Raw genomic sequence first — 22,449 nt, forward strand, 5'->3', positions numbered from 1 at the left:
CTGAAAGTGGCAAGGTTTGGTTCACCTGTGGCACAAAGCAAGAGTCTTACAACTCAATTGTAAGTTGCACTTCAGGGGGTTGGACTAGATTACCCTTGGGGTCTCTTCCAATTCTATGATTCTGTGATTCCTCCCCCCAAAACCATTTCCTTTATCCAGCCTCTTTGGTGTGTGTCAGTTTCCCCTCACCATTTGGTTAATGGCACTTTGTTGTGTGTGTGTGTGTGTGTGTGTGTGTATATATATATATATATATATATATATATATATATATATATATATATATATATTTGCTTTCGTAGATTTTCACGGGTACAGGAATGCAGGTTTTGGTGTCTTCGGGTGTCTTCCCGTGTAAGAGTCGGGGTGTCTGGGCGACGTTTCGACGAGGTCTCACTCGTCATCTTCAGGCTGGTGCTTTCGGCTTCTTGTTACTGGAACAGAGCAGAATCTGGTGTTTGAGTTCCTATAAATACTGTTGAGGGGTGTGGTGTATAGCCTCCAACGTTCTGGGCAGAGAGGAAGTTCCTAGATTAGTGTGCCTTTTCTTCTTTTGTTCCTTGATTACTTGAGGGATATCTTGAGTGATTTCATGAGTGATATTCTGAATACCACTGGGTGGGTCATTAAGTGTAGATTAGTTGCTAAAGCAACTATATATGAAATATATCTGTACAGTACTTGATTAAATAGTTTTTAATTCGTTATGCAACTCTATAAAATAGTCGCAGCGGAGCCACAAATCAGAGGAGAAGAACTTTGTATTTAAAAGGGTGCAATAGTGCAAAAGAACACATGCCTATGGAGATTTGCTTTGCTAAAAGAGGTCATTAAGGTAACAGCTTTAAAAAAGAATAAGGATAAGTTTCAGTTAGTAGAACAAGCAACTCTTAATCTCAGGGTTGTGGGTTTGAGCCCCACGTTGGGCAAAAGATTCCTGGATTGCAGGGGTTGAGCTAGATGACCCTGGTGGCCCCTTTCCAACTCGATGATTCCACGACTCTTTATCTCTGGGGAGCTGTTAGTCATTTCAGGTTACTGAGCCCAACAGAATTACCTGCTTTGCAGGAAAATCTTGGGCTCATTTTCCAGCCATGCCAGGTGGTTGCTGCAGTTTGACAAGTGATTGATTTGGTTTTAAAGGGTGCCTGAGTTGCCCAAAGTGTTTTTCCTATTAGAAAAGGCATGAGTGCTTCCCCGCTCCCCCACAACGACTCTTCACAATATCCAAGCTTTATTGCCTTGCACTCACAAAAAGTGCTGCAAATTAGTTGGCTTTCTATTTGTTTTCTTTGGCTTGCAGTAATTGATGTTGCTAACTGAAGGGCGAGTTTTGCTAAGGGTGGGGGAAGCAAGTATCTTAATCACCCCCCTTTTTTTTTTGCTTCTATGGCACAGATCTGGAGATTAGATGGGTGGACTGCTACTTCCCATTCACTCACCCTTCCTTTGAAATGGAGATCAACTTCCGAGGAGAGTGGATGGAAGTCTTGGGCTGCGGAGTCATGGAGCAGCAGCTAGTGAACTCAGGTATGGAAAACGCCTTGGCTTCATTGACATCTCTGTTAGCACAGGCTTCCAGCGCAATCAGTCTCACGTTCCAGCACGTTGCCTCTGCTCAGAGCACATGCTCGCCGTACACCCACAGATCTGCCTCAGCAGAAGTGCCTGCTAACAGCTCGGAGACAAGAGAGCAGACACAGCGAGGTTACTGCATTAATTGGTAAACCAGAAACTCACACCTCAATCCCAATTATGCACAGTGGAGTGGGAGGGAGCTCATTTTGTTTTTGGAGGTGGAATCATGCACAGATTGTATTGTCTCCAAAGAAGTGTGAATATCCTTGGGTGCAACACAGGGTTGCTCAGCTTTGGGAAGGCTGTAGAATCTCTGCAGATGGTGTCAGGACTCAGTTTGAGCAAGGACTCCTTACCAAAAAGGCCAGTTTTTAATGTAAGAGGCTGGACCACATAATTATTTCATCATCATCAATCTTTATTACGGTCCAGAGACCCAACAAATCGTTACAAAGCAATACACAATACACAATTCATACAGCCTACGTGGCCTTCATGGATCAGAAATCAGCGTTTGACTCCACCCCCATATCCCAGCTATGGTCCAAATTAAATCTGATTTTGCAGGACAAATGACTCCTCTTTCTTATAAAAGCCCTTTCTTATAAAAGCCCTGTGCAATGGAACCAAACTGCAGGTCTGATGCGGTCGGCAGGGACAGTTATCAAACAGCATCGAGATGACTAGGGGGGTGACACAGGGATGCATTTTGGCCCCCACAATTGTTTTGTCTATTCTTAAATGACCTAGAAGAGAGATTAATGGACACCTTCCATTGGACCTCTATTGGTCTGTCACCCCCCAACTGTATTACCTGCATTATGAAGGCACCCTAAAGACGTTAAAACAAAGATTATGGGATAATGCACACAGTGACTTGCGATCTCGATCACACGCAGTCTGTAGTCCGCTGGCAGTAGGAGTACAATATGGGCATGTCTTTAAGTTAACATCTTACATTAAAAACCTGACAGTACCAAGCTATCGAAGGCTTTTCACCAAAGCCAGACCAAACATATTTCCTTCTGCAGTGTTGGATGGCAGGTTGAGAGGAGTTCCCTGCCAGGGCAGACTTTGCTCGTGTGCTCAAGACATCGATTCCATAAAACATAATTATTTACCTTTACCCCAAGAAGGCTTCCAGAGGAGCTTGCAGTTGTCGCCAGGCTTACAGTTTAAAAGATGACAAAGAAAAAGAGATCGGGAGAGAGGCAGGGGAAAGCAAGGTCAAGCGCACTTCTTAAAGGTGCACCATTTGGGATAGAAGCAGTTCAAATAGCCTGACGGTTTAGCTGCCACTTGGTGTATGCCAGAAGGTGTATCTCCACCCCCATCGTTCAGCCTGGACACTGAGATCCAGCACTGAGGACCTTCTGGCGGTTCCCTCACTACGAGAAGTTAAGTTACAGGGAGCCAGAGGCTTGCCCCTAAAATTTTGCAATCACCCTGGTAGCACCCCCCCCCCCGTGCTGCGCCACTGATCAGGGCACATACCACTCTACTCCGTATTTTCAAGGTTTCAGGAAATCCTAAAGCATCCTTAAGTTGTCACTGTTTGGCCAGCTAACAGCTTGTTTAATGTGTTGGTTAAAAAAAATGACAAGGCACTGAAAAAAGTTGCCAATAAAGGTCTTTATATTAACACACACGCACAAAACATTATGACAGATTGGAGTTGAGCATTGGAATCTTATTAGCTGTGCTTCTTCCTTTTTTTAAGTAATGAAATGCTTGCTTGCCTTGGGAGTGTGCCTGTTCAAGCAACGGTTGCCTTGTTCCCTATACATAAGCAATAAGAGGAATGTGGTAGGAACATTGAGGGTAAATCAAAAGGCACAATCCCGGTCCCCAGCGAGTTTGAAACATCAGAGCATCGTCACATGTAATTTATGATGAAAAGAGTTTGTTCCTTGGAGGGAAACCTGAGGACATTTCAGGTTTCGGTGAAGTCTCCAAACCTTTTGAGGTTTCCGGTTTTGAACATTTAGTTGTGAGTGAAGAATTTTGTTGCACTGTTTCATGTCTTATAGATTCTTTGTTGGACCTCTTATGCTTTGTGTTCCGAAAGATAATGCCGCACAGAAGAGTATTTTACTGAGAAACCTTTCTTTGATTTGTTGAGAAACCTTTCCTTGATTTCACTTACATTTGAATAGAAGTATGCACTGAACCGCTGAAAAGTCAGAGAAAGGGAAGGGCAAAAGCTTTAGCAGGTGTCGCTCTCTTCCGCCTCTGATTTTCTTTCTCTTTGGGCTTCTTGGTTAAAGATTCTGCAACCCTTGTGTCTCAATTCCTAGAGTGTGATTCAGCTTCCTCTCTATCCTATGCTTGAAAGTGAACTTTTCAACACTTGGCTCAGGCCTATAGTGAAATTTGGAACAGCAGAAAGTAAAATCTGTTCCTTGGCCTGCTTTCACACACAACATCCTTAGCATGATGAATGTAGAATATACCTGACCATGAGAAGTAAGCAACTGGACACCCCAATGTAGCAGCCTAAGCCTAGTTTTAAGTTTACAGTGGTACCTTGGGTTAAGAACTTAATTCATTCCGGAGGTCCGTTCTTAACCTGAAACTGTTCTTAACCTGAAGCCTCCCGCTGCTGCTGCGCCACCAGAGCACGATTTCTGTTCTCATCCTGAAGCAAAGTTCTTAACCCGAGGTACTATTTCTGGGTACGCTTCTGTAACCTGAAGCGTATGTAACCTGAAGCGTCTGTAACCCGAAGTACCACTGTACTCAAAAATAAGCTCCACTGTTTTCAGTGATGCTTACTCCCAGGCTGTGCTCTAAACCACTGAGTGTCTTAGGCTTGCCAATCAGAAGGTCGGCGGTTTGAATCCCAGCAGTGGGGTGAGCTTCCATTCTTCTGTCCCAGCTTCTGCCAGCCTAGCAGTTCGAAAGTATACCTGTGGCGGGAAGCTAAACAGTGTTTCCATGTGCTCTGGTTTCTGTCACGGTGTTCCGTTGCGCCAGAAGCGGTTGAGTCATGCTGGTAGAAGAATCAGGAATTATCCTTTCAGTTGTTCTGTACTTTATAGAGGCTCCAAGGGCATCAGGAGCAGAGATTGACCGTGGGAATGAACCTTCAGCTTAGGAGGAAGAGTGTCCATCGCCATTTTGAATGAATTTGTGGGTTGTTTGTGAATAAGTGAAGCGTGAAAGGGATTTCACTTTTTCTTCTCATAACAGTTTCAGAGGTTGGTTATTTGTAACATCAATGTGCTGTGGCACCAGACTATATACAGTGGTAACTCGGGTTACAGACACTTCAGGATACAGACTCTGCTAACCCAGAAATAGTACCTCAGGTTAAGAACTTTGCTTCAGGATGAGAACAGAAATCGCGCAGCGGCGGCACAGCGGCAGCGGGAGGCCCCATTAGCTAAAGTGATACCTCAGGTTAAGAACAGTTTCAGGTTAAGAACGGACCTCCAGAGCGAACTAAGTTTTTAACCCGAGGTACCACTGTATGTAACTTTTCATTTAAAGCAAAACAAAGAAAATTGCCCTGTCCTCTTCCTTTTCTGGACGGAGACATGTTAAAACTGTTGATAGTATGAGCATGGAGAGTTGGGTGAACCTTGTGATACAAAATTTTAGAAATCATTGGCATGCAAAAAACGAATGGAAATGAGAGAGAAAAACATGTTGAAGGAGGTAAATGTAGGGGATTCTGTGATGGGACATACCTTTCAGACTGCAAGCTGGTTTTTTTTGGCAATATGGAGCATGCACAAGCCCAGAGATGTGTGTCATACTTTGAATACCGCTAGCACTTATTACAGGCTGTCTATAGCCTATGGCATGGCTCATGTTGTCTACTAATGGTAATAAAATGACCCTCAGGATGGCTTGAATTGCACACCCTTGTGTTAAGCAGTTTTCAGCTTGACACGTGAAAAACCGTCCACCACGCAGAGTAAGTAATTAACCAGTAGCTAATGGAAAAGGCATGCTAATGTTACCTTGTAGGCATAATTTTACTTGTTTAATTTATGAATCTGTTCCAAATAAAATTTTGGAGAAGCAGTCTTTTGAAGCATATATCAAGCTGCGGACCGTGTTTTAGAGAAAAGAGCTTTTAATGCTTTGCGTCTTGCAGCTTATATCTTCTTTGCAGAAAATGTCTTATGAGTTGTACAGATGTCATGCAAAAGCTGAGGCAGGTAGCCTGGTCCATCTTCCCAATAGCAACGTCTCTATGTTTGGAAAATGCAATTACTAAATGTAGGGATTTTGAAACAAGACATTGCATTGCTGTTGATGAGATTAGGCATGTGTGTTGGGCCTGGCTTTGGTGAATTTGGAAGAGTCCATGAAGCTCAGTTAGCAGGCAGTCTTGAATGTGGGTCAAACCATTCTGGTGATGGCATTTGCAAAATGGCAAATTTGACTGGGCTGGAGAGGTCAGTAAACAAATAGTTGTGTGTATCACCTATGTGACTTTGACTTGATCTTCAGCAGAATCCTAAAAGGGAGTGTCAGAACTATACTGCTTATCACTTGAATGTAAGGGTGGACAGAAAACGAAGTCATCTCTTTCTTGTTCAGTAGCACAAAACAAAACGGGGTGGCAGCTGGTATTTGTTCTCTTTTATTTGAACAAAATCTCTCTGAAGTAGTAAATTCTGGTTATCACCACATGGGGACTCCCGCATAAGAAATATTCACTGTGAGCCACTGTGAAGGACAAATAGTGTCAAGGGCACTTGAACGTGTCAAAAAGTAAAATGCGAATCAATTCTTAAAGTTGTTCATAGATTTATAGTACGTTTTTAAGACTTGCCTGTCAGGCTGTCTGTATGGAAATGTGATGTGTGAATCAGCTCTTAATTTCTTTCTAAAATGGCTGTGACAAAACCAGAAGGGAAAAACTTAGTTTGATAAATTAACACCTGTGCCACAAAAACCTGTCATTTTGTTGATCATTTCTTAGATTTCTGGCTGAACAATGAGTTGTTTTTCAAGGCAAAAACAAAACTGTGAGGGAAAGTTTTTCGGCAGCGAGCCAGGTGTCGTGATATTTCTCATATTAAGTTTCTTATTTCAATGTATTGCCTACCCAAGGGCTGAAAGAGAATGTCATGTGGTTTCGCCTCAGAAGAAGTGCATCATGGGTGTACAAAAGAGAGAGGGGTGCAGAATGCCCTATTGAGGGTGTTACACCTATCACTAACACTGTGTTTTGGCATATACACTATGCCCAGGTATGTTAGATAGTGACATTTTCAGCTGGTTGTATGCTTTTACTTCTCAGCTGCATTGCACTGTTGGCTTGCTGTATAAGATGTTTGCAACTTTAAATATATTTGTATACTAACCTGAAATCCAGGTTTGGATGAAGGGATGGTTTATATGGTTTATACATTTTCAAAATAAATATTAAGGCCTGTTCTGCTCGTCGAAGAAAGCTCTTGCTAGCACAACAGGGACCTTGCTCCTTCCATGTACCCTCTGAGCTTTTTCCAAATCAGGTATGGAGAAGTGGGAGAACCCCCCAGAACAGTGGGCAGGGGAGGACAGGGAGAGATTGTTCCACCAGGCAAGCAGAACCAGGCAAGATAGAGCTGCCTCCTTAGCATTGTGTTGAATTCCACCCTAAAAACGTAGATGCATAAGACTCCAACCCTAACGCCACTAAGCTGGGAGTAAGCCCCAGTGGAATTCAGCGGGACAAAGTGAGTGAGTAGATAGGCATTCCTCAATAGGATTTTCCGCTTTTGTCTTTGAAGAGCTCTGTAGCTCCACAACTGGCATGGTTAGACGCTGCGGCCCACCTGCCCTTCTGTCGGTCACGTTGCTGCTGCTTCTTGGGGGAGCAAGGAGAGATGGCAGTGAGAGCCAGTGTGGTGTAGTGGTTAAGAGCGGTGGACTCGTAATCTGATGAACTGGGTTCGTGTCTCCGCTCCTCCACCTGCAGCTGCTGGGTGACCTTGGGCTAGTCACACTTCTCTGAAGTCTCTCAGCCCCACTCACCTCACAGAGTGTTTGTTGTGGGGGAGGAAGGGAAAGGAGAATGTTAGCCGCTTTGAGACTCCTTCGGGTAGTGATAAAGCGGGATATCAAATCCAAACTCTTCTTCTTCTTCAGTGAGAGTGGTGCATTGCAGACTCAGTGGCACGAATGCCGGATTGGTTTTGCTGGTGCACTTGCACCGTGCCAGCTTCATCGTCACTTTGTCGCTCCCCCTCTGCTTTCTGGTAAGCAGTAGCGATGTGACCGACGAAGAGATCAGGTGAGCAGCAGCAGCAGCAGCATCCTACCATGTCATCCACTCCTGGGTATTTCCTGTGCCTTGCATACAGGAGGTCTCTGATGCAATCTCAGATATATTCAGTGAAAGGATCTTGGGCAGTGGGGCTGGGAAATGCCTCTGCCTGAGATGTTAAGAAAACGGCTTTCCGTCAGAGAAAAATGGGACCAGTACAGAAAAAGACAGCTTCATATGTTTCTGTATGTTCCTGCTTGCTCCCTTATCCCAGTTCCTCCTCCTCCTCTGGTTCTCTTTCTTCCAACCAGACTAAATCCCTTTATCTTGCCTTGAAACTTGCACTTAGATATTGAATGGTTAGGCTGCCCCATTTTCTTTTCCCCTTTTCTTTTCACTAGCCAGCCTCTTAACCTTGCCCAATTATCCTCCACTCACCTCCATCACTCCTCTTCACTTAAGGCAGTGGTTAAGTTGGTGGCAGTGGAAGCTGTGAATGTTTGTGCTCTCCCACTATCTGTTGCTCATAGCTACGCCCACGTACAGTGTGTTAAAAACATATGCATCATTTGTTTTCTCCTTCTTGTAATTTGTCTTTATGCCTATATTTAATTTGCCGCTGAGGTTTTTTTTGAGCTCGCATTTTGTCTTAAGAGAAGCCTGTAATGTTTTGGAAATGTTGACTCCTCTGATTTTATCGTTTCTGACACATCCATTATGTATGCTGTAGTTTGGTATTCTTCGGCAGAATCAATATAGCCTTGCTCACAATCTGTGTGTGTTTGCATAGGAGGAACAAATATTGTCTTGTTGTATGATAATCCCATTACATCTTTTTCTAAGAAGCAAGTTATTTGTTTGAAAGGAAGGCTGGATTTCTGAAAGTTGTGGTTCTCTAATGGCACTTGAACTTCTGCCGGGATTCCGTGTGGTACACAGCTTTGCTTCTGCTTGCATAGCGAGCAGACAAGTTGGCAGTTTAGCATAAGACAGGGCTTCTGAATGCAAAAGTACAGGTCTTTGATGCAGATAAAACTCAGAAGTGGATTAAGGAAAACTTGTATGCACGGTGATATAAAGTGAGCAGGGATCATATCTGTTTAACTATTGTCTCTCAAAAATTAAGAACTGGGGAAAGATTTATAGGGTATCTATGTGCAAGGATACCCATGGTTTATGGAAAAACAAGTTTTGCAAACTACACTGCTAGTTACTAAATGAAGAAAAAACTATCTAAAGAAATACCATCCAGACATCCATACAATTAAGTGGCTATAAGCCCTTTTTGGTATCTGGTAACTTAGATGAAATTACTGCAATCTACCCTGAGCCCATGGAGCACGGGTGGCGCTGTGGTCTAATCCACTGAGCCTCTTGGGCTTGCTGATCAGAAGGTCAGCGGTTCGAATCCCCGCGATGGGGTGAGCTCCCGTTGCTCGGTCCCAGCTCCTGCCAACCTAGCAGTTTGGAAGCACATCAAAGTGCAAGTAGATAAATAGGTACCACTCCAGCGGGAAGGTAAACAATGTTTCCTTGCGCTGCTCTGGTTTTGGTGTTCTGTTGCACCAGAAGCGGCTTAGTCATGCTGGCCACATGACCCAAAAAAACTGCCTGTGGACAAACGCCGGCTCCCTCAGCCTGTATAGCGAGATGAGCGCCGCAACCCCAGAGTCGTCTGCGACTGGACTTAACTGTCAGGGGTCCTTTACCTTTACATGAAGCAAAGAGGGTATAGAGCACATTCCTAAATTTTGGGTTATTAGTCTGTGGTTAGGTTCCAAGATGGAGGGAAGCATAGCTCAGTGACAAAATAGCACAGGTGGGAAGAGAGGTAAGCAAAGGAATTGTCACATATATATACAAGTAACACCCAGTAGATTCTCACGACACTAAAGGAACCGCGTTCCATATAGCTCTCACAACAAGTAATGAAAGTCTATGGGAGGCATCACATTTTCACAAGAAGAAGAAGAAGAAGAAGATGAAGAAGAAGAAGAAGAAGAGGAGTTTGGATTTGATATCCCGCCTTTCACTCCCTTTAAGGAGTCTCAAAGCGTCTAACATTCTCCTTTCCCTTCCTCCCCCACAACAAACACTCTGTGAGGTGAGTGAGGCTGAGAGACTTCAGAGAAGTGTGACTGGCCCAAAGTCACCCAGCAGCTGCATGTGGAGGAGCGGAGACGCGAACCCGGTTCCCCAGATTACGTGACTACCGCTCTTAACCACTACACCACACTGGCTCTAGGTGGTTGACATCCATGCGCCAAAAAGGAAAATCTAAAGACTGTGTGCAGTTAATGGGAAATAATTTATTGCATTAGGAAGATACATGTTTGAATCCAGACTAAGTTGCACTTAGTTCCCAGTGAAAAGAAAATAACAAGAACCAAGTGTGGAACCAGCATATTGTATAGAAAAGCCCTTGGCAAGGATTTTGCAATTCTCGAGAGGCCTGGAGTTGGACTGAGAAATGCAGAAGTTGCTCACTTTGTTGGGTGGGAAGTCATCTTAGATTCTGAACAAAGGCGCCACACTGCAGCATGGAACTGAGCCAAAGCATGTTGCTCAATAAAGAGTCTAGAACTGTGGCTGATCATTATTTTTCAATAGGAGATGGTGTGTACTTAGTAAGCCAGGTGTACGTGTCTTTGGGTTGTGGGAAGGGATTGATATTGCTGAAGTACTAGAGAAGAGTACAGTGGTGCCTCGCAAGACGAAATTAATTCGTTCCGCAATTCTCTTCGTCTTGCACGGTTTCCCATAGGAATGCATTGAAAATCAATTAATGCGTTCCTAGGGAAACCACCTTCAGACCAGGTCCGGGGACAGTCTGTCCCCGGACCTCTTCTCAAGGCTGGGGGGGGACAAGGGCTTTTCTTCCCACCCCCAGCATTTTAAAAAACCCTGGGACAGCGGAGGACTTCTCCGCTGTGCGGGGCTATCTTAAAATGTTGGCGGGCGGCATTTTAAAATCGCTCCGGACAGCGGAGGACTTCTCCGCTGTCCGGGGCGATTTAAAAGCCCCTGGGAAGGCAGGCGGGGGGGACAAAGACTTTCGCCCCCTGCCCGCCTTCAGAAGGTGTTCCCGCCCCCCGCCCCACTTCGGAACAGCTTTCCGAAGTGGGGCGGCGGGGCCAGGTGTCCCCGACCCCCCTCCCCACTTCGGAAGAGCTTTCCGAAGTGGGGCGGCGGGGCCAGGTGTTCCCGACCCCCCTCCCCACTTCGGAAGAGCTTTCCGAAGTGGGGCGGCGGGGCCAGGTGTTCCCGACCCCCCTCCCCACTTCGGAAGAGCTTTCCGAAGTGGGGCGGCGGGGCCAGGTGTCCCCGACCCCCCTCCCCACTTCGGAAGAGCTTTCCGAAGTGGGGCGGCGGGGCCAGGTGTCCCCGACCCCCCTCCCCACTTCGGAAGAGCTTTCCGAAGTGGGGCGGCGGGGCCAGGTGTTCCCGAACCCCCTCCCCACTTCGGAAGAGCTTTCCGAAGTGGGGCGGCGGGGCCAGGTGTTCCCGACCCCCCTCCCCACTTCGGAAGAGCTTTCCGAAGTGGGGCGGCGGGGCCAGGTGTCCCCGACACCCCTCCCCACTTCGGAAGAGCTTTCCGAAGTGGGGCGGCGGGGCCAGGTGTTCCCGACCCCCCTCCCCCCTTCGGAAGAGCTTTCCGAAGTGGGGCGGCGGGGCCAGGTGTCCCCCCCCCCGCCCCACTTCGGAACAGCTTTCCGAAGTGGGGCGGCGGGGCCAGGTGTTCCTGACCCCACTCCCCACTTCGGAAGAGCTTTCCGAAGTGGGGCGGCGGGGCCAGGTGTCCCCGCCCCCCTCCCCACTTCGGAAGAGCTTTCCGAAGTGGGGCGGCGGGGCCAGGTGTCCCCGCCCCCCCGCCCCACTTCGGAACAGCTTTCCGAAGTGGGACGGCGGGGCCAGGTGTTCCCGACCCCCCTCCCCACTTCGGAAGAGCTTTCCGAAGTGGGGCGGAGGGGCCAGGTGTTCCCGCCCCACCTCCCCACTTCGGAACAGCTTTCCGAAGTGGGGCGGCGGGGCCAGGTGTCCCCGCCCCACCTCCCCACTTCGGAACAGCTTTCCGAAGTGGGGCGGCGGGGCCAGGTGTCCCGCCCCCCCTCCCCACTTCGGAACAGGTCCTGGACCTCTTCTGAAGGCTGGCGGGGGCGAAAGTCTTTGCTCCCCCCGCCTGCCTTCAAAAGCTGTCCGGCCCAGGCATCCCGGACCTTTCCGCCAGCAGCGGCAGCGCTGCCGCTGCTGGCGGAGACTTGCCGGCATGCCGAAGCCTGTGCGCAGCGCGCCCAGGCTTCGCGCATCTCTCTGCCAGCAGCGGCAGCTCTGCCGCTGCTGGCGGAGACTTGCCGGCATGCTGAAGCCTGCGCGCAGCGCGCCCAGGCTTCGCGGATCTCTCTGCCAGCAGCGGCAGCTCTGCCGCTGCTGGCGGAGAGTTGCCGGCATGCCGAAGCCTGCGCGCAGCGCGCCCAGGCTTCGCGGATCTCTCTGCCAGCAGCGGCAGCTCTGCCGCTGCTGGCGGAGAGTTGCCGGCATGCCGAAGCCTGCGCGCAGCGCGCCCAGGCTTCGCGGATCTCTCCTGCCTTCAAAAGCCGTCCGGGATAGCAGGAAGCGCTTCCCTGCTATCCCGGACTGCTTTTAAAATGCTGGCGCTGGGGAGCAAAGCCTTTTGGCCCCCGCCAGCCTTCCTGGACCTCTTCTGAAGGCCGGAGGGGGGGGAAAGGCTTTGCTCCCCACCGCTAGCATTTAAAAGAGGTCCCCGGAGATTTCCCTATGGGCTTTCGTCTTGCGAAGCAAGCCCATAGGGGAATTCGTCTTGCGAGGCAAATCGCGGACGAAAAAACCTTTCGTCTAGCGAGTTTTTTGTCTTGCGAGGCATTCGTCTTGCGGGGCACTACTGTATTGGGACAGAGGGATATTGATTGGAAGATTGGTTTGTGTCAATTTTGTAAACCTCACCTGCCCTCTGCTTAGTGCTCTCATTTGTTAAAGGTAAAGGTAAAGGGACCCCTGACCATTAGGTCCAGTCATGACCGACTCTGGGGTTGCGGCGCTCCTATGAGTGGTGCTGTGGGTTAAACCACAGAGCCTAGGACTTGCCGATCAGAAGGTCGGCAGTTCGAATCCCCGCAACGGGGTGAGCTCCCGTTGCTCGGTCCCTGCTCCTGCCCACCTAGCAGTTCGAAAGCACATCAAGTGCAAGTAGATAAATAGGTACCACTCCTGTGGGAAGGTAAACAGCAGAAGCAGCTTAGTCCTGCTGGCCACATGACCCGGAAGTTCTCATTTGTTAGACAGATACAATTAGGAGCTCCGTTAGAAAAGGTTCCGTAGTCCATGTCAGGAACAAACCATACCTGGGAACCTGACAAATTGTTGTCACTTAGGATATTCTATATTTACTGTGTTTCTAGCCAAATTTTCATCCAGGGTGTTGTACCCCTAGAGGTCCCCGCACCCCACAACAACCTTGTGAAGCAACTTAGGCTGAGAGGCTGTGACTGGCCCAAGGTCACCCTGTGACCTATATGGCTGAATGGGGGATTTGAACTTTTGTCTCCCAGGTCCTAGTCCAACACACTGACCACTATTCCACACTGGGTAGACAGTCCTGGGTCAACAAGGCTGCTTTCTGTATTCCTAATCATTTAAAAACATTTCTCAGCACCAAATGTAAGAAAGAAGCTGGAATAGTCTCACATGCCTGACTTTTTCAGGGACTGAAGGGCCCTCGTCCAACAGTGAAAGATGGAGCCCAAATATTTATTACTAGTATTCAGCCCATTTCAAATGAACAAGTCAATAAAAAGTGCCAGCTGCTCCAGATGCTTAAAAGTATTTTTTCCACCTAAATAGCACCAATGAATTATTAACCAATTTTAAAGTGATGTCTCATTTTTCATGAGCACTTCAGACACAATTAGGTTATACAATCTGATGATTATATAAGAAGCACCAATAAGTACTAGGGGTCTGCATTACAATGAAGTTACAGGGAGCCTTTATACTGAACAGTGCAGGCAACATAAGAGCTGCTGCTATATAATGCTTTAAAAAAAGAGATAGAATTAATGCTATTTTAGTAGGCTCACAGAAATGTTCTAATGTTCCAAGGATATTTTTTTTTTAATGCTTGTCTGAATAGACCAAAAGCCTTGACATTCTGAGTTCCCCCACTCCTTTTTCTTTCTGGAAATAAATGTTAAGTGTCTTTCTTAGTCTAGCAGGTGAAGAAGCTGTTCCCAGGCTGATTGGCACAATTTTGTTTTACCTCTCCTGCAGCATCCGCTGGCAGCCTAAGGTGAGCCTGACCTTTTGATGGCTCACCTCCCTCTCTTGCAATGCACATCTTTTGCATGGCAAGAGCTGTATCTTAAGAGCAGAAGGAAACTCCTGCGTTCTTCCTAGGCCCTTGGTATGGTCATTGCCCTTAGACTTATGATCTCTTAGGAGCAAGAAAGGATCAGATATGCAACTAATTGGAGCTCCTAATCAAAGCAGGATTTTTATGTAGTTAAGCACCCTCTCTTCTCCCCACCCAAAAGAATCTAGGGCAAAGAGTGAGCTGAATAGGAATAAAGACAAATATAAAAGGGGCACTCATAGTGGAATCCTGGGTTTCTCCTGGAGCTGAAATGAGAGATGTCCATACAAGTGCATCAAATGCTGATGTAGCTGTCCGCACTTTTCTCATTCTTAAATTGGGGCACCCACCTTAAAAAAAAAGTTGCCTGTATGTTTGTGTTATGTTTATTATCATTTTAAAAAAGAAAAGGAATAAGTACAAAACTAACTTGGGATCCAGGTTGAACTAAGCGTTCTTGGTGACCTTTTGGGAACTGATAAGTGCTGTCCATAGTCAGCTTCTGCTGTAAATTAAAAAAAAAACCAAAACACCTTTTATTTTGCCTTCAAAGCTCAATCCTGGAGATGAACAAGCATATATTGAACTGAGTGCAGCGAGATGTTTCCAGAAGAGCCCCACTGCTCTAAAAAAAACGTTTTGTCTGTCTTCATCGTATGACGTTCACATGCCTAAAATGACCCCCCCAAAAGCTAGGGCCAGTCAGAATTTTGAAAGGGCTGTGTGTGCTTAAACTAGCAATCTAAGCAAGATTGCAAGGTGTTTGAGCATGAACTGTCCAGACAGCAAACGTACGTTTGGGAAGACCTGAGTAAATCAATTTGTATCTGTTTGCTTGACTATTCCTAGTTCTCTGTCTTGTGGCTTGTAGTGTTAGATCAACACAGAAAGTTGCAAGGTATAGCTTGAATTTGTCTCAATAGCAGAGCGAGAGCAATTTAGCAACAGCCAGGTGCAGTGTTCCACTTCAGAATGCAGATGTCTGTTTCATATTGGAATGCAGTATTAGAAACTCAGGTATTTAAGCTAGGCGCCAAATGGCTCCTTAAACCAAGATTGCAGTCACCAGAATGGAATGCCTAGCCATTTTGGAGAAGACAACTCTAAAGTCTTATTTTTCGAATGATGGACTGACTGTGATTGAGTCTCAGTTGAACATCTGGCTAGTTCAGATGGCAACCTTGAGCTAGGTTCAGAGCTTTGAGACCTTAAAGAAGAAAAGTCACTTGATCCAGGGACAGTCCACATATATATTGGCCTATTCCAACCTCTTTTTCTTAATGGTGATTGCTCCTGCTCAGGATGCACACAAAAAAAGCATTTTGGTTCCAGAAATTCATTCCGAGTATGCAGATAAATTATAACTGATAGATATCTACAGGATGGGGTGTTAGTGTGTGGAAGCTGTCCAGATCCAATGATCCCCAGATGGTGGAGTTGTCAGGCACCATCCTGGTGCCCAGGCATCTTCACTTGGTCGCAAGTGGTCCAAGCCCAGGTGCAAAACGCGCCTGGCGCCTGGCTAATTTCAAACACCATTGGAATGCCACCACCTGTAACATCTAAAGGAAGACAAAAGACATCTCACTGTTATGTCTATGATAGGTCAGAACGCTCCCTGATATGCTAGCTTTTCAAGGACCAAGGATTTTTGATACAGGGAACATTCAGGTGGTATGACAGCACTTCTCAGCACCCTGAAATTTAATGGTACGCTTCCAAAGAACTCTAGTACAGACTGGAACACACAACATACGGAGCATTTCCTCCCATATGTATTGCTTCCACTTCCCTTCTTTGTTGAGTTTTGATCAGCTAGAGAGATCACAATGTTTCATCTGCCACACCCATCACCAAAACAAGAGCCTTTTTTTGTGTGTACCAAGCCTGAGCGGTAATAAACAAAATGTGCAAAATTTCAATTTGTGCTTAAAATGATTGTGAACAACGAATCATGGTGAAATTCAAGGGACGAGGTATGCGTGAAATGCAGCAGGCTGCTAATGTGGTGGTTTTGTGTACAGAGTATGTGTAATCGTAGGACGAAAAGCCTTCCTGACTCCAAGTATCCTAACTGCAATGGCAATAAGATAAAAAATTATCTTTTTCCTCCGTTTGTGCCAAAGAGAATTTCTCTCGCTATTATAATCAAAGGCTTTTAAAAACAAACAAACCTCACATTAACTTGTTTTCCAGAACATGTTTTGAGTTCAGGCAAGTACTGAGGATTTGGAGATTGCGGGGCGGGAGAAGTGTCTGAGTCAGAGTGTGACTGACTGTGGCACATAAAACGTTTAGCTAATGAATTATTCCAAAAGAACAAGTAGATGGGAGGGAAATCCTTCCTGTGACTCATAGTAGTGCAGACTATATTAGCCACTTTTGTTCTGCACTGTCAGTGACTGGAATTCCTAATGCATCATTGACAATAAGTTCTTGCTTATGGAGTTGGTGAAGCATCCGAGTGCAGCATTTATCCATGCGAGATTTAAAAAGAAATAAAACAATTAAATCACCATTATCAAAATTCAAAAAGCAATACAGCAATACTTTACAAAACAGCAAAATGATAAATATCGAGGGATCATCAGTACGTGGATAGCTCAGCTGGTTAGAGCATGGTGCTGATAATGCCAAGGTTGCAGGTTCGATCCTTGTATGGGACAGCTGCATATTCCTGCATTGCGGGGGGGGGGGTTGTACTAGATGATCCTCAGGGCCCCTTCCACCTCTACAGTTCTATGATTCTGTGATCACATCCTCAATTGCCATAACTCAATGGGAAAACATGGTATTTAGCATCTGCCTGAGTACAGGGGAGGGAACCAAAAAAACTGATGAGGAAGGGAATGCTAGGAATTCCAGAGACTGTTGCATGCATGCTATACAGTTAAAGTAATAATTCTGGTAACTATAGTTTATCCCTTAAAAGGTAAAGGGACCCCTGACCATTAGTTCCAGTCGTGGCCATCTCTGGGGTTGTGGCACTCATCTCGCTTTATTGGCCGAGGGAGCCGGCGTGCAGCTTCCGGGTCATGTGGCCAGCATGACTAAGCCGCTTCTGGTGAATCAGAGCAGTGCATGGAAACGCTGTTTATCTTCCTGCTGGAGCAGTACCTATTTATCTACTTGCACTTTGACGTGCTTTTGAACTGCTAGGTTGGCAGGAGCAGGGACCGAGCAACGGGAGCTCACCCTGTTGCGGGGAGTCGAACCACCGACCTTCTGATCTGCAAGTCCTAGGCTCTGTGGTTTAACCCACAGTGTCACCCGCGTCCCTTACAGAGCTACAATTCCCAGCACCTTAACTACAGTTCTCAGGATTCTTTGATGTGGGAGAAAGTGCTGTAAATGTATAGTATTACTGGGGAGAAAGCCCTATTTCATGTATTCATCAGCCTAATTTTGGATAAAAGCCAGCTGTGTAGTAGAGCCCTTTTTGAAGCTCTTAATGGGCTCTCAGTCTCATATGGGTGCCAGCAGTCGTTCACATGGGTGCAGGTAGTCCTGGACCCAATGGCTGTTAAGCGATTTAAAAGTCACAAATAGCACTTCGGTTTGGGCTTGGCAATCTGGTAGCTGCATTCTGAACAAAAGTTATCAGTTGTGGTTTCTGAATTTCTGGATTTTCTTTGGAAGGCAACTCCACAAACGCCATAGAGTGCATTACAATATTTTATCATCGACATGAGTGAAAGCACATGTGACAGTAATCAGATTTATCTTCTCCAGGGAGGGCCACGGCTGGCTCACTAGCCAAATCTTTGCAGAAGCAGCTCTGGCTATAGATGTCACCTGGACATCTGGAGCAAGCTTGCAAATTTATGCCAAAGCACAACTTGGGAGGGGAGTTTGCATGTATAATATAATACATATATATAGAGAGAGAGCGCAGATACACATATCTGCTGGAACTACACAAGGTATCATATGATACCTAATGGAGATTAGCTTGAACAAATTGGGCTGGAGGCTGTGTATTTATGGCGCTCTGCTTTTGCATCAGTACCCACAGAGACTGTCACTTAGGAACATTATAAATGGCAGTTTTGGTGTGGGGAACAAGGGCTAATGATGGACAAGGCAGGGGAACTAAAATAAATAAATTAGTTAACTAATCCAGAATGAAGACCATCCTTCTTTCAGCATGGCCACTTCAGATTAGAATTCCCAATCCTATGCAGTTCCACTTAGAAGCAGAAATGAGAAAATCTTGCTGAAATTTCCTCTTCCACACAACTACCAAAGGTAAATGAGGTGATACCATCGCTGTGATCCACCTGAGATCAAGGTGCTATCTACTTGTGTAACCCAGTCTAACAGCTGAAGACCAGTACCTTCGAATGCATCCAAAACTTCCCTTTGGCTGTACACTGGAGGGCAAGATTGGCTGCGGCGTGCAATCGTTGTTCACTGTTGACTCACTATTACCCCCGATAAGCTTCTAAGGATACCTACAGCTCCCTGGAAGAATCACTGTCATATGCTGAAAATCACTGATATATATTACTTCAAATTTTGCCCTCCATCCTGCTCTTTAAGATCAATCTCTTCTTGAATCCAGACTCTTTCTATTCTCCTCCCCATTTAAGCATTATCGGATTTAGGATTCCTCATCAAACAATGCTTTGAATGGCTTGTATAGTCTTTGCTTAGCTGTGCATATGCTTAGCTGAGCTGCTATGTGCTCCTTGGCTGCGTACAATTTTTATCCCATCTAAAAATGTTCTTGCACCAACTGTGACTGCAGTGCTTAAGGGAAAAAAAAGGCAGATAGTTTTATCACTGCTGCAATCCCTTTGCACCCAAATATTCAGAGGGTGCTTGCCAAGGATCAGCCACCGGTTTATAGCTACGCCTCTTGTGAAGGGGATATCAAAATGCAAAGCAAGGCTGCTCCCTTTACCCACTGCTCTGACATAAACGATAGCAAGGAGATACACATCTATAAACAAAACACCCACCCCACGCTGGTAGATCAAAAGTCAGTAGCTAGCTGTGAGTTGCTAAGAATTTTTGTGGTGTTTCATAAGTTTAAGAAGGCATTCCTCCCTCATAGATTACTGTTTGGACATGTAATCCACACAATATAATTCACAAGCAGGGAAACTGGCCCTTCAGATGTTGTTGGACTCCAACTCCCATCGGCCCAAGTCGGCATGGTCAGGATTGATGGGAGTTGTAGACCAGGAACATATGGAAGACCACAGGTGCCCTAGGTAAAGGGTAAAGGGACCCCTGACCATTACGCCCAGTCGTTTAGGTTGCGGCGCTCATCTCGCTTTTCAGGCCGTACAGCTTCCGGGTCATGTGGCCAGCATGACTAAACCGCTTCTGGCAAACCAGAGCAGCGCACGGAAATGCCGTTTACCTTCACGCCAGAGCGGTACCTATTTATCTACTTGCACTTTGATGTGCTTTCGAACTGCTAGGTGGACAGGAGCTGGGACCGAGCAACGGGAGCTCATCCTGTTGCGGGGATTCGAACTGCTGACCTTCTGATCGGCAAGCCCTAGGCTCTGTGGTTTAACTCACAGCGCCACCTGCGTCCCTATCCCAGGTACCCTATCCCAGTGCTAATTCAGCCATAAGATGGCAGCACCCTGCTACATCCAGAAATGGACCAAGGGACAATTTATATCTTGGTGTCTTCATTTATTTATTTATTTTTAAAAAACCAACCAACCACTTTTATTAAGTTTTCAATTTTACATTTCAAAATAAACATTTTACATACTTTTAAATATCCAGTGACTTCCCTTCTCCTCCTTCCATGGTTCATTTTACATGGCTTCCATTCCTGCATATTTTACTCCAACCATTTAAGTCAGTTCTCCATTTCACATCATTTCAACATTAATCACACTGTTGAATTTATCTTAATGCTGCCAGCGTTTTCAGCTGTGTACAATTATTTTTCATATATTCAATAAATATTTTCTACTCCTCTTTAAATAAATGTTCTTCTCGTTCTCTTGTTCTGTGTGCTAAACCTGCAAGTTCTGCATATTCCACAACGTCTTCATTTATTTCTGACTAGGAGAAAGGGAGAATATTCTAAAATACTCCCCTCACCAGTTATTCCCCCCCCCCTTTTATCACAGGCCCTTATATTATGGTGACAAACTTAATATATTTGTAAAACAGAATAAAGAATAATTTTCACTTTTGTTCTAGCCTTTCCTATTAAGCCTATAACTTCTAGCATAATCTATAAACATCCAGAGTGGTGATTTAGGTGCAGTGTTGCAAATTCACCATGCTTTGTGTCATTTAACACAGAAATGAGAGGTGTCAGACTTGTCATAGCTGATCTTTCCATTTCCTCAGAGAGCCTGTGAGCAGGCCAGAAGAGGAATGGCCCATCTCCCCACCCCACCTTTGTCTCACGAGAAGGATTAGAAATTTCATGAACCTCTAACAAAACTCTTAGCAGTGTTTTTGGAATAGGAGCAGACTTCTCTCAAGGAAGTGGAGAGCGGTGCATTGTTTTTAACCCTTTATTGCCATTGTATCGTTTCTACATATATAATAAGGCACTAAATGTCATCATGCTGTAGTTTACATGGCCACAGACAGGTGGTGCTGCAAACTACAGCATGCTAGCATGGCCAGTGTCCAAAGATTATGGATGCTGTAGTCCACAGCTTCTGAAGGATACCACATTGGTTATCTCCTTTGATTTCTACTCCTTTAGTAGAATACTTCTTGCTTGGTACTTTATGCTTAAAAAGATAGCCCTATTCAGATTTTCTTCAGTTGTAAAAATGGGGGAACATTAATCTTGACCCCTCCACCCCTGACTGTGCAAGAAGGACTAAAGGGGTATTGTGAGTTCATTTGGCTGAATGCAGTTGTAGTCCTTCCTACAACTGGGTATCCTAATAGTGGTAAGGACTGCAACCATGGTTAGCCTGATATTCCCCTGTGGATCTTCTTGCTTAATGTTGAGTGTGGCCCTGCATTCCACAGATACAACTGAACACCTGAAAAGGTTTGATGTCTTCATGTGGTTCCCTTTGCCCTCCGTTTCATGTCCTGCCCTCCTGGTATGCACAGACAGGTTGGCGCAATTGCCTTTTCTGTAGATCGAGAAACTGATCACAGTGACACAGCATGCTTATCACAATTCACAACTACGTGTGCATGCCCTTTAACTGGGAAAAAGCCACTGCATATAACAGTTACTTAAAATGCAGCATGGGAGACGCCACACCTAGTTTGTAAACTTATCTCCATAGAATTGTACCATAGAATTGTACTGAGAGTCATCTAATCCAATGCAGGAATCCTGCCCACAGCTTTCCCAGTTTGGGCTCAAACCACCAACCTTCTGGTCAACAGCCAGAAGCACTGACCCATTGTGCCGCAGGAAACATCTACAATGGAAATGTTGAAGAGTCCAAATCTCTCCCTGCCCCTGGTTGTGTCCTGTATAAGCGCCCTGAAATGGGCAGCAGTTTGATTAAAAAGCAAACAAACAGAATTCCCAGAAGTACACTTGGAAAGGTTCATATTCGCCCACTAAACAAATAAGGTGTTTCCCCCTTAGGAGTGCATACGAACCAGCAGAGGGTGCCATATGCCTCAAGTATCACAGACTGGCCTGCGTGCCAATGAATAAATTAATTTACAACGAGGAGTCACAGGGGTGACTGGAACCCAGGTCTCCCAGATCCCCAGGCAATCGTCCTGACAGCTGAGGTAAAGGAGCAATCTGTTCAGTTGTGTGTGTGTGTGTGTGTGTGGACACCTCACCTAACTCTGCAGCAAGATCAACTTTTAATAAGCCATGCCCTTGTTGCAGGACTGCTCCTTGCTGCATTTTGCTCGCCTTCCTTTCGAGTTGCAGAGAACGCTATAAGCGTTTTGATTTTATAAAGGGCAATCTCAAAGAAAAAGGGTGGAGTTTCACCCCCCCCCCTTGAAAAACAAACACACACACGCCTGCACACGCAGCGTAATCGTTGGTATTAGAAGGTGATTAGAATGAGACTTCAGTCAGCTCGAGGACTCCCCGAGGCAAGGTCTCGTCCCACCCGTGCATATAGCATGCCCCGTCTGACACGGGGAGGCTGGAGAATTGAGCAGAGGGGAAGCTGCAGTATGGCGCAGCAGATGAGCACCAGCGGTTGCCATGGAGATCTCCAGTACAGCCGAAGCTCAAAGAAAGGGCACACTTGCCGAAACGCAGGAGCTCCGCGGCAAATGAACGAGGAACCAGCTGAATACAGAGCAGGCCCTCAGCTAGGCTGTCCCAGATGGAGTTTTAATTCCCTTCTTGCCTCAGCTT

At 46.0% G+C, this 22,449-nt stretch overlaps 1 protein-coding gene across 4 annotated transcripts in view; it reads left to right on the forward strand.

Moving 5' to 3' along the window:
- FARS2 (phenylalanyl-tRNA synthetase 2, mitochondrial) overlaps nucleotides 1-22,449 on the forward strand; it is a 200,766-nt gene that overhangs the window by 59,998 nt on the left and 118,319 nt on the right. For all 4 annotated transcript variants that reach the window (XM_082234531.1, XM_082234530.1, XM_082234533.1 and 1 more), the window contains one exon: nucleotides 1,399-1,530. In XM_082234531.1, coding sequence (XP_082090657.1) covers nucleotides 1,399-1,530 — 132 coding nt within the window. The remainder of the gene's footprint in view (nucleotides 1-1,398; nucleotides 1,531-22,449) is intronic.

Source organism: Podarcis vaucheri (assembly GCF_965113315.1).
Source record: "Podarcis vaucheri genome assembly, chromosome: 8".
Taxonomy (NCBI): domain Eukaryota; kingdom Metazoa; phylum Chordata; class Lepidosauria; order Squamata; family Lacertidae; genus Podarcis; species Podarcis vaucheri.